The following is a 16,247-nucleotide window of genomic DNA, read 5'->3' as shown; positions in this document are numbered from 1 at the left end:
AGTATGTTACATTATAAAGGGGCATTTACACAAGTCCAAGGTTAGTTGGGGGTCCTTTCTCCATTACTTATTTTTGTGACCATTGACTGAAACACTGTTTTCTATCTTGTTTCATAAGCCAGTGAGAGAAAACTGACCTGTGTAAAACATAAAGCCTGTTCTAATCCTTACAATGCTTTCTTTTCTATAATTAAAGGTGTCAAGTGTGACTTGTGGAGGTAGGTGGTACATAGTCACAAATTTCTGAGGAAGTGTCCCTCTGGCTTTAGTCAAGAAAACTCTGATTCTGGGTTGTGCTGGAAAGTAGTGCATTTTAATGTAAAAAATAATTTTGCTAGTACAGAACTATAGCCATGGAGGCTCTAAGCAGAGTCCTGAGTGAGGGGAAAAACAAGGTCAATCTTTTCTGAGCTGTATTCCTTCACCTGGTGTAGTCAGGGATGAGTGAACTACTTTGTCTACTTATTTTCCTCCAGATGTGCACTCCTGGAGGAAAATAAGATTTCTACAGTGATAGTGAAATTTCAGGTAGGTAACTGCATTTCAGATAAGGTCTAATAGGAGAGGGTTTCAGGAACAGTGGAGTTATACTGTCTACTTAGGAGGCTAAGGGAGAAGAAAAGGAATCAGAAACAAAAAGGAAATACATATGGGGTTACTGTGTTGTTCTTTTTACATTTTAATGGAAAATGGAATGTATTGCTGTGTCTGTGGATTTTGAGTGTGCTTTGTATCTTGATCTGTTGTTTAAAGATGATCTTTTCCAAAACACCTTCTCTTCCCTACTCTGCCTTGGCCAAAACACAAATTTTATGCTGGAGGCTAGGCACTGGTGATTCACACCTATAATCCTAGCTATCCAGGAGGCTGTCTAAAGAGCACAGTTCAAAGTCAGCTGGGGCAGGAATGTCCTTGAGATGCATATCTCCAATTAAGCACAAAAATACCCAGAAATGTCACTGTAGCTCAAGTTGCAGAGTGCTAGCCTTGAGCAAAACAGCTCAGGGATAGCACTTAGGCCACCAGTTCAAGTCCCACAACTGAAAAAGAAATTTATGCTAGACTATAAGCACTCCATGAGGATTATGCACAAGAAGTTTCAGGGTCAGTTTGGGGACTTAATCTGTGATTGAGAGAATCTGCTGGGTACAACTCTTTTTCATGTATATGTTTGAACCTTGAGACATTATTCTAGGATGGCCTTGTCGATGTAGGAGAAATACTCTTTTCACTTTGATCTTTCAAGATGTGTTCCAGCACTTTAGTTGTTTTTCTCTTTTTGATTACACTTCATTTAAAGGCCAATTCCAGGGGTGAGTAGCAGATATTTAGTTTCAGCTTAGTATAAAACTCCCCTGTCCTGAGAAGAGAGAGGGTGAAACATGTCTTGGATACACATCCACCTTAGACTCTTCACCCAATCATTAACACTGGGTTGAGTTATTTTGCAGAAAGCCAAAGGTCCTACCTCAAAATTCCTCCTGTAATCATTTCCACAGTTAGGCTTTCAAAGATTTCTACCTTTGTATTGAAAATTTTAATTCTAGACTAGATTATTCTAGTTACAGGGTAAAGGATGTTAATAGACACCTATGTGGGTCTGTGTTACAAAGGATACTGGTATATTTGGAGGGCCATCATCACTAGTGGCAGTTAATACCATCTGAAGTCCTGACCCTGAAGAGTCTGTTCTCCAGAAATCTGAGGATTCAACCAAGCAGCTCCAGTTCACTGGCAAGCAAGACCCCAGTGTAAAGGATAAAATAGAGAGAGCAGGATGGTAATTGAACCCGTTTCTTCCTGACATTAACCTGGAATGATGCACTCAGAGTAGCTGGGAGGGAAAGAAACTAGGATGTTAAGAATACTAGGCACTGAACAAGGTATAATCATAGGATTTTCCCTAGACCCTCAGGGACAAACCTAAGGCCTCCTTACACTACCTTGAGTACTCATATATCTTGTCTTTGTCTACTCTCTAGGTCATTTGTCCTCCCTGTAACTATCAGAGTAAAGTCTCTGTGTTTTTTCTTCTTCCTTGTAACAAGTCTTACCCCAACTTCTCTGTCCCCTCCATGAATTTTGAAATTCATTGTTGGAACTCAGATATCCTTGTAGGAAATCCACATGACAGAAATCTCAGCCTTTGACAGGATCACCACCTGGGTCCTCCATAGCTGACATTCTTTTCTCTCACCTCTGTATGAACTCTGGGCAAAACCAAGCAATTCCTTTTTAGTGCTCAGTCGAATTGAAAAGTTGACATTACAGAAGGGATTGAGGTGGGAGGGATGGGGGAAATGATGAGAGGAGTGACGCTGACCAAGATGCATGGAACTTATAATTGGCCAATTTGGTGAAAAGGCTCCCTTAGATGCAGCACTGCCTCCACTGCTCTGTTTTTATCATTCTTCAGTGACAAAAATAATCCAATATTTCACATGAAACCTTTTTCTTTTCTTTTTTGCCAGTCCTGGGCCTTGAATTTGGCCTGAGCACCTGTGCCTGGCTTCTTTTTTGCTCAAGGCTAGCACTCTGCCACTTGAGCCACAGCGCCACTTCTGGCCATTTTCTATATATGTGGTGCTGAGGAATCGAACCCAGGGCTTCATGTATACGAGGCAAGCACTCTTGCCACTAGGCCATATTCCCAGCCCATGAAACCTTTTTCAAAAGTCTCTGAATCACAAAACAACCTGGTGGTGGGAAGGCACTGCTGGAGGTATCACAATTCCAGACTTCCAGTTTTGCTACAGCTCTATAGTAATGAAAGCAGCTTGGTAATGACACAAAAATAGGTCTGAGGACCAATGGAATAGACTAGGCTAGAAGACCCATAAGTAAACCCATATACCCATAGCTATTGAATATTTGACAAGGAAGTAAAAAACGTAGGTTGAAAAAAGTCTCTTCAACAAATGATGCTGGGAAAACTGTATATCCATATGCAGAAGAGTAAAACAAAATCTCCCTGTTTGTCACTTTGTGCTAATACCATTTCGAAGGTATCAAAAACCTCAATGTAAGACCCAAAACCTTGAATGGTTTGGGGTAGGAATAGGAAGAATCTTAGAACTTACCATCATAGGGAGGAAATTTCTGAATAGAATTAAGGGGCTTGGCAAATCACAAAACTGACAAATAGGATTACATCAAGCTAAAAAGTTTGTGCACACAAGAAAGGGTATACTTGCTAAACTAAAAATCACCCTGTATGAGAGAAGGTCTTTGGTAGTTATATATCTGACAAGGATCTAATATCAAGAATATATGGACTGCAGGTTCTTTGGGACATGATTCTGCTTGAATTTGCTGGCTTTCTAATACAGACTCCCAATTCGACCTCTCAAAATTGTGGCTGATCAAATTCCCATGTTAATATTTGGAGACCCTAGGAAGATCCCAGGGGCAGGGGGGGGGGCACTTGGGTTCCTTGAAACCACTGGCAGATGACCTCAGCAACTGGCCTGCTGGAGGATGGGAGCTCCATAGGGGAGGTGCCCCCTGAGACATCCCAGGGCCCTATGGCCTTTCTGCCACTCCTGTAGTCCGTGGAAACCTGATATGCCACTAATCTTTTTGGAATCACTCAGGAGACCTCTGGATGGGAGTAAGTTTCTGTTTTTCTCTGTTTTTGTTTTCTGGAGCTTGATATCTTGATTGTTGTAGAAGGGGATCAGATACAATAAATACCGCCCTCAGTGCCCCACAGGCCCCTCAAGGTTTGAAACATCAGCAGAGGGGTTTGGTTTGGTTTTGGTGAGTTAACTCATGGTGAGCTAACTCATCTGGTCTTCCTGAATTTGATTTTTTGGCATTGTTCCTCGTCACATGGTCCTGACAAGGATATTCATCTGGTCTTGAGAAGACACCTGGTATCATTTTGTCTGTCAAGCTGTGTCCTTCTGTGTAGTCTGTTTCTCATGGTAGCACTAGCTTTTCTTTCTCTATTCTTACAGTGCTGCACCAACTGTGCTTGCGTCTGTCTCTAATAATATGGTTCTTCCAGGCTGGGAATATGGCCTAGTGGTAGAGTGCTTGCCTTGTATACATGAAGCCCTGGGTTTGATTCCTCAGCACCACATATATAGAAAGAGCCAGAAGGGGCACTATGGCTCAAGTGGTAGAGTGCTAGCCTTGAGGAAAAAGAAGCCAGGGACAGTGCTCAGGCCCTGAGTTTAAAATATATATATATATTGCTCTTCCCATAGTAAGTCCACTGTCCCCCAGTATATGCCTAAGAACTTTCACTGGGGACTTTGGGGGAATTCTAGGGGGTCGAGTTAATCTCTCTGTGTAATATAATTTGACCTCAATATAAATTGGTATGTAAAGTATTCTAGTCTAAAAATGGGTGAAAAACAGTATAAGGCAACATAGTGGGTTAAGGGTTCAGCTTCATGGGACACCCCCCCAACTCTTCCACCAAGCTTACCCCTTCTCCACCTATCTAGGAAATATTCAAAGGTCAATTTGTATGTTAATGTGCCTTCTAGCAAAGTTGTCAAGCATATTCTGGTTTTGGTTATCTAAGTCTAGGTTATCTGTGAGAGCAAGAGATTTTTGTTGGTAAAAGTATTGTTTTAAGTTTTTGTTTTTCTAACAATGACCACATGGTTCTATCATATGAGGCAAAATAATGTCATTTGCTACTGGAATTGCAGAAAACTTATATGGCCAATTTTCATTTTTAAAACCTAAGCACGCTTTAAGGCCTTGTGTGTGTGTGTGTGTGTGTGTGTGTGTGTGTGTGTGTGTATGTGTAAATATGTTCAAAAATAATCTAGTATTTTGATATTTTTTTTAAAAAAAACCTATCAGCATGGTATGAGAATATTGTATGGTCCCTCGGATACAAATCCAGTCATGAGAAAATAGAGAAGCCACAGTTTGATAGATTGAATTAGGAATCTTTATTAGAAAGCCAGCATCTGCAGGTAGACTCCTGTCTCAAAGATTTGCAGCCAAAAACAGAGGTTGAACAAAGCTTTTAAAGACAAAAACCACATGTTTGAGTGGAGCTGCTAAGCTCAACAAAAGCAGACCTTATTTGGCAATAGGCACAAGTACAAGCAGAAATACCCAACTAGGGGGTCCATCTGAGATTTTCCATTTAGGGAAATCTTAGAGGCTACTCAGAGCTGCGTGAATCAAGTCATTTAGGGGAAACAAGGCCATCATTTTCTGAAGCAAAGTTTTCCTAAGGCTATGACATCTGCATTTCTCTGAAGCAAATCTCTCCTATCTCACTTTGAGCTAGGCATCTGCAATTCGATGAATGGCCTCTCTTACCTCTAGGCTTTTCAGCACTGGGTGGAAGGAGACTGGGTGGAGAGCTCCCTCCACCCAGCAATGCACCAGGATGTCTGTGAGAGCAAGGTGACATTACTTGGACCCACCCTCCCTACTCCAGTGCGCACACGCACACACACATATGGTATGTGGAGGGAAGGATTCCAATATTGTAACTCCTCTAAACAACTAATTTACAGCTTGATGAAATTAAAACTAGGAAGCTGGAACATGCATTGTCAGGAGGAAAGTAAAGTAAAGGAGAGGAAGGCAGACAAAGAAAGGAAGGATGGGTAAATATAGTCATAATATTCACTGCACATATGAACTAGGTAAATTGAGATTAGTTATGCTGGGAGAGAAAGGAGAATGACAAAATGGTTGAGGATCAAGACACTTTGTACTCACAAACTGACATGTTAAACAGAAACCCTTTGTACAAATTCTTTTTTTTTTTTTTTTTTTTTTTTTTTTTTGCCAGTCCTGGGCCTTGGACTCAGGGCCTGAGCACTGTCCCTGGCTTCTTTTTGCTCAAGGCTAGCACTCTATCACTTGAGCCACAGCACCACTTCTGGCTGTTTTCTATATATGTGGTGCTGGGGAATCAAACCCAGGGCTTCATGTATGCGAGGCAAGCACTCTTACCACTAGGCCATATTCCCAGCCCTGTACAAATTCTTAAGGGTAATAAAAAATAAATGCATTTGGATGAAAACACTTTGTAGAGTACGCACTGTTCCAAAGGTGTTTTTTTTTTCTAAAATTCTGAGCACCAGTGGGTAATTCACATTCATACCTATAGTCCTAGCTATTGAAGGAAACTAAGATCAGAGGATCTCAGTTCAAAGCCAGCCTGGACAGAAGTCCCGAGACTCTTACGTTCAATTAACTGCCAAAAAATCTGGAAGTGTAGCTGTGCCTCAAGTGGTAGAATGCTAACTGTTAGGTCCTCTCCTTGAGGGCTACATGCAGATGCCCCCACCTCATTAAGTCTCCACCCAGTTACCTGGGTAACCAGCAGACCTGGAGGCAGTTACCTCCCCTTTCCCTGAGGTCACCTCCTAATCCACCTGGACATACCCCTTGCCCCTGCCCTAAATAAAGCAGGGCGGGGGTCGATCTCTCTCTCTCCCTTCTCTCCGGCCATGGATCATCTTGGCCACAGGCCAGCAGTTCGGTAATAAACTTTCTCTCCTGCCTGAATACGGCGTGGCATTCTCCTTTACCGGCTACCTACTTTAAAAACCTAACACTAACCTTGAGCAAAAAAAGCTCAGGGACAGTGCCCAGGCCAAGTGCAAGCCCCGGCCCCAGGACAGCCACATATGCACACACACACACACACACACACACACACACACACAAACACTGGATAAAAACCAGAGTTACAATATAAACTAGTTAGGTCTTAAAACAAAATGTAAAATATAGAGCTTATAAAAATTTTGTGTGTGGCAAGGCTGGCTATAATTTAAAATTTAAACGGCTTTGCAAATTCATGATTTAATGCCCTAATGAAAAACAAGCACCCCAGTCTCTTTTTCTATAATAACAAGGCTATTGTAAGGGTATTCATCTGCTCTTAATCACCATTTTCTTAAAACAACTGGCTTTAAAAAAGATTTTTTTGCTTACTCAAAATACTTTCTTGTATCATAGCAAGGTAAGCAACTATTATTTTAATTTTAAATAGACTGCCCACATGGCTGCAGCTGGCGTTCATTGCTTCACTGCCTAGGCCATATTCTCTTGGCCTGTAGCAGGCACCTCAGCTACTGAGTATTGCCTATCTAGTGGGATAATCCAGCGTGCATTACTGAAGGTCTGGGCCATTCCAGTCTTTTAGGTATGTGTAGTTTGTAGCAACTGTTATCACAAAAATGAAAATACTCCCAAGTGGCCAGCTGGCAGCCTTTTGTCCATATCCCTGGTGAATTCAAACCTCTAAAACCAGCAGCACCCACCCAGGAAGAAACTTTTGCTGACAGGTTCCCAGGCCCATGAGTCTTGGCTTAGAAGTGAAGTGGAACCCCAAAATAATTTTCTAGCTGTATCTTTATGATTGTTGTTATTTTCTTTTATTTTGTTGTTTGTTGACATGGTCTACCTGAAGTAAGGAGACTGAGTCTAAGTAATGTCACCTTGTTCTCAGATTTCCTGGTGCCAGGCTCTCTACCCAGAAAAGCCTAGGAGTGAGAGAGACCATTCATTGAATTGCAGAGGCCTATAGCTCAAGATAAGGTAGCTCTGCTTAAGAGAAATGCAAATGTCATATCCTTAGGAAAGCTTTGCTTCAGAGAAAGCTGGCCTTCTGTTTCTTTTAAATGGTCTGATTTACTTGCTTCTGCGTAGCCTCTAAGAATCTCACTACATGGAAAGCTTAGGGCGTACCCACTAATATGGGAAGAGGTTAGCTGACCCCTGAGCTTATACCTGAGTATGTCCTAATAAGGTCTGCTCCTGTGAACTTGGAAGCTCCACCCAACCATGTGGTTTTTGTCTTTAAAAGCCTCGTTCAGGATTTGTTCTGGGCTGCAGAACTTTGCAAGAGTAGTCCCTCTGCAGACCACCAGTGTTCCAATAGCCTTCAAATTCAACCTTTCAAAATATGGCATCTCTGTATCTCACTAACTGGATCATCTTACAACATTCCTATGTAATTCAGGCTAGCCTGGAACTTGTCATCCTCCTGCCTTAGCCTCCCAGGCTAAACATGAGCTTTATGCCTTGCTGTTATGATTGATATCTAGTTTCATTGCCAGAGCATAATGTGTGCTTCAGCCCATTTTTAACTATACATTCTTTATAGCCCAGCACATCTGCATTTTTTGTTCTACTGGGCTTGAAAAGGATATAGGGGTGGTTTATGCCTGTATTTATAGCTATTCATGAGGCTGAGATCTGAGGATTGCAATTCAAAGCCAGCGGAGGCAGAAAAATTCAAAACACACTTATCTCCAGTTAACCATTAAAAATGCAGACGTGAAGGTGTGGCTAAAGTGATAGAAAGTGAGATAGTGAGTGAAAAAAGCTAAGCAAGAATTTAAGGTCCTAAGTATAAGCGCCATTACCAGTACAAAGAAAAGGGAAAGAAATGCATTTTATACTCAGGCATACTTTGCCCAAGGAAAACCAAAGGGTTAACTATCTTGTTAAAACCTTCTCTAGGGCTAGGGATATAGCCTAGTGGCAAGAGTGCCTGCCTCGGATACACGAGGCCCTAGGTTCGATTCCCCAGCACCACATATACAGAAAACAGCCAGAAGCGGCACTGTGGCTCAAGTGGCAAAGTGCTATCCTTGAGCGGGAAGAAGCCAGGGACAGTGCTCAGGCCCTGAGTCCAAGGCCCAGGACTGGCCAAAAAAAAAAAAAAAAAAAAACCTTCTCTAGTTCCTTCTCATTTGTAATTTGCTTATTCCATTCATTACAGAGAGATGTGTAAAAATATGATAGCACGCATGCATCCGTGGGAGTCCCCAAACTCAGCTTCCTGTTGCCCTGTAGCTGGAACTGGTCTCTCTGGAGCCAGTCTGGACTTCAGGCTCGCAGAATGGCTGAGGCAAAGGGGAGAAGACATGTGAGCCCAGACAGGAGTTTCCCTAACTCAGTACCAACCAGGCTCACCAATCTCACCCTGTCGCACCGCCCCTCCCACCCGTGGTCTCCTGTCCCATATCATATACATACCCTCAGGGACTATATGTAGATCTTAGACAAAGAGTGTAATATATATATATAGCCCTGTTCTCTTCATTTGTCATGATAGATCAATTAGGTTTCTTCCTTTCCCTTTTTTACTCCTACTTCTCCATGTACTATGAGGAAATGGGCTTGTGGAAGCCTTCTGTCTGAAAATGTGAAATTATGTTTCCCTGCTACCTGATTGAGTCCTTCCCATTTGACTCTTCAAGGAACCAGACTTACCTGGATATTCCTTCTGCCAAACCCCAATCCCTGAACCTATGAAAGAAACCAAGGGCAAGATCAACATCAACTATCATGAGGGTCTGCCTGAGTCCTGAGGTGTTCTAGCCAGCTTATAGAAAAAAAAAAAGTTCAGAGAAAAGTCATAGCTGGAGTATTTGTGAAAGAATTGTTTTAGGAAAGATATAAACATGGTAAGTGTTGTGTTGATGTGACAATGTGAAAGTACAACAGGAAGACACAGAAGACAATCACTGTCTATTTCTTCAGAGTAACCTAAGGATAGGATACCATACATCATGCTCCTTTAGTAGTTAAGAGATATTTCCCAAGAGGCATGCTTCCTATCACACAAAGGCTTGCTCGGTAACACCGGAGCACTAGGTGGATGGAGCATGGAGAACATGGGGGAGGGGCAGTTATAAAGAATAACTTATAACAGTTGTTATGACCTGGACACTTACTTTTCCCAGAGACTCAATGGGGTGTTTGAGGAAGGAAATGAACCCATCAAGTCATGCTATGTAGTGGCAGCACTCTGGCTACCAAGGGGAGAAAGGAATAATGGGAAGAAGAAATCAGGTCGGGGAGAGTCTTGGCATTAGACTACAAAATGATGATAATAGATCCAACTAGGATGAAAGCAATCAGATGAGAGGAGGTAGTAAGAGGAGCAAAGAGCCAAACTTAGGGGGTATCAGTGGATGAGAAGACAAAAGACAGAGTGTCTGACTTCTGCTTAAGATACCAGATTTGAGAAAGGAACAAGAAATAAGAGGGCTGAGCAAGCAGGCCACAAAAGACTACTGAGAGATGGAGGTAGGGTGGGGGCATTAAACAACACACCCTCAGAATGCAGAGGCAGGAGAGTCACTTGTTCAGATGGATGCTTAGGGCCTCCACCACAGCTCAAAGGGTATACAGTACACAGAAAGACCTGCAATCCCTCCCTCCAGGCCCAAGGTAGTAGAAAGGAAAATGGACAAAGAGGGAAGTCCACACTAAACATTTCCAGGGTGGTTTGCTGATAGGAACAAAAGGATTAGAGAATTAGGAAGGGATTTTATAGGACTCAATCCTACTAGCCTAGATGTAGGCACTTGAACATTCCTTACTATGAGCCCAGAATAGCACTTTGTTTTTTCTTTGTTTGTTGTACAAGTTCTGGGTTTTGAACTCAACCATGCTGTTGCTTGGGGCGGGAGGGTTTACTCAAGTGTTAGCATCTAACACTTGAGCCATGACTCCAGTTCTGGCTTGTGTGGTGGATTTATCTTCCCCAGCTGGCTTCGTGCTGCAATCCTTAGATATCAGCCTTCTGAGTAGCTAGAATTATAGATGCAAGCAACTGTCTTCTGGCTCACCTCTTCACTTTTGAGGATATCTGTGGTGCTAGGAGATCAGTCCAGGACCATACAAAGTGCCTGTCTCTTCTGAAAGACATGAGATAATGTGAGAATTACTGCTTTGCTGCTTCTGACATCCTCTGATTTTTGGAAGAGTTATGTGAGGTGCAGAGGAAAGAAGCAGGTGCTTCTGGATATCTGTAAGGAGAGGAAGAGCTAACCTGGAGAGGGTCAGTGGCAAGGGGAAGCTAACAAGTAAAAAAGAGAAAAGGAAAAGGAAGATGAAGACCAGCAGGACCCTTTTAGGGTTTGGAGACATCTCAGTGCTCACAGAGAGCCATCAGAGGGCACTCTAGGCATCCTCCATATCCTTCCCACTTCACTCCCTTCACTTTGAAGCACTAGCAGGGAGGCACAATGGAAGACTGTGTAATCACAATAAAACATATCTACAAAAGTAGAGAAAGTAAGAGGGAATATTAAAAGATTTAAAGCAAATGCCCCACTCCCAACAATAGTCTGAGAGGGCATATGTTTGTACTCTGTAGTATGGGAGGAATATCCCATAAGTGGCATCGTGGAGCAAGGTCATTTTGTGCCCCAATTCCATGCTCACCAGGCGTTCTTAACTTGCTTCCCTTATTTATCAGATATCAAAGGACTGTTCATTTCCCATAAGAAAAGAGTTTCACTAGCAAAAATTGCTACATTTGCATTTTGGTAATTGTGTCTACATTGTGTGAAATTAGTGAATATGCACTGGCTCCTAAGGAAGTAAGCAATTCTTAGCAAACCAAGACCACTTGGTTTTTACCTTGACCTCCAAAAAGTATTAGTAGCACCTGGCTAGCATCCTGTCCAGAATTTCTCTTTTCCATGGTCACTGGGAAGGCCTGACATTAAATCACTGCAAACCTTGAGCAAGTCTTCTGATTGTTTCCAAATCTGCAACTAGAAGGATCAGAAGTGACCATCTTCCTGGGCCTTTGCAGATAGCTGTGACAGCATTTCTTCCTCTCTCTGAAGTAGGTGCTGGAAGCATTTTGTAAATGATGGAAGGAGTGGCATGGGAAGACATGGAAAGCACAGACTGGTGCTAAAGATGGAGGAATGAGATCAGTGCCAATTAACTATACAGGGTCACTTGGAGATGGACCTGTGATGTGTGTAGTTCTTTGCTACATGTGGCAGTGTTGAAAGAACTAAGAACAGAAAATTAAGTGTTTCAGAGTTGGGATTACATCTCAGTAGTACAGCATGAAACTCTAGGTTTGATCCCCAGCATCACCAAAACTATTTCTTTCAAAATGACTACAATAGCCTGGTGCCAGTGGCTCACACTTGTAATCCTACTGAGAAGGCTGAGATCTGAGGATCACAGCTCAAGCCAGCCTGGGCAGAAAAGTCCCAGTGAGACTCTTATCTCCAATTAATCACTCAAAAAAATGGAAGTGGTGCTGTGGCTCAAGTGGTAAAGTGCTAGCCTTGAGCACAAAGAAGCTCAGGGACAGTGCTTGGGCCCTTAGTTCAAGCCCCACAAGTGACAAAAAAGAAAAACTACAATGTAATAATCAACTGCACTTCATAATTTAACTAAATATCGGTATTCCTTATACTTCTGAGCCCCACCAGGCTATAATAATATGACATTATCCCTCCATGTTATATTATAGCTAAAGATACGGGAAGGACAGACTGTTACCTGAAGAGTTGGCTCTGGCACTAATCTCAAATGTGACAAGAAGATAGAGACAGAGAAGCAGATGTGCCATGTAGGCCTCTGGTCTACCTAGAAATGATGTTCTCCATGCAGTTAATAACTCCATGTGAGCAAGAAGTGAACATATATTAAAATATTGCAACCGAAATAAATTATTCCTTGCTCAAAATGAATGTTAATAACAGAATCTCTTATACAACAAGAAATATTACACTTTTAAAAAACAAAATGAAGTCCAACAGTTTGCATACACAGTAAAACATACAAAATAACTACCAAGCAAGGGGCTTCTATTAGGATATTTGGAAAAGAAAGACTTAAGCCAAAAGCATTAAAAGAACTAAAGGATTTACTGAAAAAGCACATTTCCCCCAATATATCACTATTAAACAGATATGCCTCAGATGTCATATCTATTTATTGATCATTTATACTTTGTCTATTTCTCAAAAGGAGATTTGAGAAAACTGTACCACTAACATAGCAACAACATATATAGATGAGAAGTAGAAAGTAAAAGTGAAAATAAACTGGAGATAGCAGCATATGCCTGCTACTCCTAGCTATACTCAGCAGATGAGACAGAAAGATCACTTGAACCCCGAAGTCTGAAGCCAACCTGGGAAACCTACTAAGACTCTATATGAAAAGCATAATATTAAAACAAGCTGAGTACCAGTGGCTTATGCCTGTAACCCTAGCTACTCAGGAAGTTGATATCTAAGGATCAGGTTCAAAGCTAACCAGAGCAGGAAAATTCATGAGATTCTTAGCTTTAATTAACTACCAAAAGCCAGAAATAGTGCTGTGGCTCAAAGTGGTACAGTACCAGTCTGGCACAAATGCTCACTGACAGTGCCCAGGCCCTGAGTTCAAGTCCCAAGACTTATACAATAAATAAATAAATAAATAAGACAAAAAAAAAAAGTGAGCCTGGTACCTGGTCTAGAAGTGAATCTGTGGCTCAAGTGATAAGAATACTAGCCTTGAGTACAAAAGCTCAAGGATAGCCCTCCGTCCCTGAGTTCAAGCTCCAGGGCCTCACAAAGAGAAAAGGGAAGTTATATTAGACACTTAGAAATATTGACACCACAGTATAAGATATAAGCAGCAATGACCTAAGCATTCATGTCTTAGAAATGTTAATAACACGTAGACTAAAAGAAAATTGCCAATACAGTATTACAACAAAAAGTAGTACATGTTAACAGAGCAAACAAAGCTATAACTCTGTGAAAGAATAAAGCAAGGACCAAAGTCCCTACATATACTAGCAGTACTAAAAATATGGTTAACCATATGTGAATAATTAATCTTAGAATTGGAGTAGAAAGAATTAACTTTGACAAAAGAGTAAATGTGGCGTGCGTCCCTGCCCGGGCCTCAGCCTCTCGCGCTGCGCCGCACCCCCGCCGTCCCCCCCTCACCCCGCCCCCGGGCGCGGGGACACGGGGGGGGGGGGGGGGCGGGAGGGAGGGGGCTGCGGGCTCCATCCAGGCCTGGGGTTGCCTCCTGGTGTTGGTCGCCCCTCTCCCTCTCCCCGTCGGGTCGGTCGGTCGGTCGGTTGGGCAGCGAGTACAAAACTCCCTACCTGGAAGACCTTCCACCACTGCCTGAGTACGAATTGAGCTCCTCTAAGATACCCGAGGAAGTGGATGATGTTTATCTCATTCGAGCGCAAGGATTGCCTTGGTCGTGCACTGTGGAAGATGTACTTAACTTTTTCTCAGACTGCAGAATCCGAAACAGTGAGAATGGAATACATTTCCTCTTAAATAGAGATGGGAAACGAAGGGGAGATGCCTTGGGATGGAGTCAGAGCAGGATGTGCAGAAAGCCTTAGAAAAGCACCAGATGTACATGGGCCAGCGGTATGTGGAAGTCTATGAGATAAATAATGAAGATGTAGATGCCTTAATGAAGAACCTGCAGGTCAAATCATCACCTGCAGTAAATGACGGTGTGGTTCGTTTGAGAGGACTTCCTTACAGTTGCAATGAGAAAGACATTGTAGACTTCTTTGCAGGACTGAATATAGTAGACATTACCTTCGTGATGGACTTATAGAGGGAGAAGAAAAACGGGGGAAGCCTATGTGCAGTTTGAAGAACCAGAAATGGCCACCCGAGCTCTTCTGAAACACAGGGAAGAAGTGGGAAACCGATACATAGAAATTTTTCCAAGCAGAAGGAATGAAATTCGAACACATGTTGGCTCTCATAAGGGAAAGAAAATGGCATCTTCTCCTACTACTAAGTACATAACTGAGCCAGAAATGGTATTTGAAGAACATGAAGTACATGAGGATATTCGACCTATGACAGCTTTTGAAAGTGAGAAGGAGATGGAATTGCCTAAAGAGATGTCAGAAAAGCTTCCAGAGGCTGTGGATTTTGGAACTACGCCTTCAGTGCATTTTGTCCACATGAGAGGATTGCCTTTCCAAGCCAATGCCCAGGACATTATAAATTTTTTCGCTCTGCTGAAGCCTGTGAGGATCACCATGGAATACAGCTCTAGTGGGAAGGCCACCGGAGAAGCAGATGTGCACTTTGATACCCACGAGGACGCTGTTGCGGCTATGCTCAAGGACTGCTCCCATGTCCAGCATAGATATATTGAGCTGTTCCTAAATTCATATCCAAAAGGGAAATAAGACTTCCATGGACTTCAGATGATAAGGGTAAAGCGAGAAGCATGTCATTTGCACGTCATCCTTGGACATGGGATATTAAGTTCCAGTTTATTGGCAGCAACTACTAGAGAAAGGATTTGGAGATTTTGGATTTATTGCTTATAAGAAAAATTCATGGTGCATTGTTTAAAAAGATAGTTTGGAATTATGAAATAGACTACAAGTTTAAACTTCTGTTGAAACTGTCCAGGATCTGGTTAAGAAAATATGGTCTTTATTTTACATAATTAAACAGGTTTTTTTCCCTTAGAGGATTTGCTACCAGTTGTAAAGATTATATATGAGCACTATACTGGAAAGTCTTTTTCCTCCCATTTCAAAAGTAATTGTTCAAGGTTTTGTTTTTGGCCTGTGAATTGAGAGCTCTGATATAAAACTTCTCATGTAAAATAATGATTTATTATAGCCAAACACCAACACAAGAGAAGATTTCAGATCTTTAAACAAGTATGGTCTGGCAAAACAGTTTTAGTTTTAGCCGTATTTGATTGCATAAATAGGGGTAGGAATGTTACCAAACAAAAAACGAAAAAAAAAAAGCAAACCAGGTTAGTGAGTGCTAATAACAACTTGGCAGTCTTCTGTTTTCATAGTTTTGTCTTTCTAAGCCTTATGCTGAAGGCATTTAACATGGGTGCCTGTGAATTGTGGGAGAAGTCTAGTCTCAGAAGCTGTATGAGTGACCTCCTTTTGGTTTGCGGGGAGCTGTAAGGGTGTTTATTAGTCTAGGAATTGTGTAAAGCGATATATCAAGGCAGTCCAGCCTGGTAAAGACAAAATGGCTTCACTTGAATTTAAACCAGCTCTAGAAAAGAAAAAAAATTGAATTTCCTCATTTCTTTTTTCAATGGGTAGCACATCCCATATTTTAGAACAAGTAGGGGTGCCTTGCTTAAAAAATAGTATTTACTGTATAATTGTGTGAAGGTTTTATGGACAAAGCTGTATTTCTGTCACACCGTGGCAGTGCCTTCTGCTTTAACATTAAACAGCATGTTATTTAAATATTGGAGATAATGGCTGGCTTCAACATGTAGTTATTAATAAACTTAACTTCATGTGCACCTGTGTAGGAGAATGGAAGTCCTGTATACTTTCCTTGCCTTGTTCCTGTCCTCAGGGTGACAGCTGCCACCAGGACATGTAATTCTAGTTCTTAAAATTGAATTTTCTGAGATTCTGGAGAAGTGATACCTGGAAGAGAGATGATGTCTTCTCTCAATATAAAACCATCTTTGATTACCAGCTAAAATATGAAATCACTGCACTG

The 16,247-nt window shown here is 41.9% G+C and overlaps 1 protein-coding gene across 1 annotated transcript in view; it reads left to right on the top strand.

Annotated features, from left to right (window-relative positions):
- Window positions 1–15,785, top strand: part of LOC125349433 (G-rich sequence factor 1-like) — a 111,075-nt gene extending 95,290 nt beyond the window's left edge. Inside the window, 2 exon segments of the mRNA XM_048343579.1 lie at window positions 14,088–14,343; window positions 14,345–15,785. Of these exon segments, the coding sequence (XP_048199536.1) occupies window positions 14,088–14,343; window positions 14,345–14,938 (850 nt within the window). The 3' untranslated portion in view covers window positions 14,939–15,785.
- Window positions 15,786–16,247: the final 462 nt, after the last annotated feature.

This window comes from Perognathus longimembris, chromosome 3, assembly GCF_023159225.1.
Source record: "Perognathus longimembris pacificus isolate PPM17 chromosome 3, ASM2315922v1, whole genome shotgun sequence".
Lineage (NCBI taxonomy): Eukaryota > Metazoa > Chordata > Mammalia > Rodentia > Heteromyidae > Perognathus > Perognathus longimembris.
The sequence above is the reverse complement of the archived record's forward strand: the minus strand, read 5'-3'. Positions and strand labels throughout refer to the sequence as shown.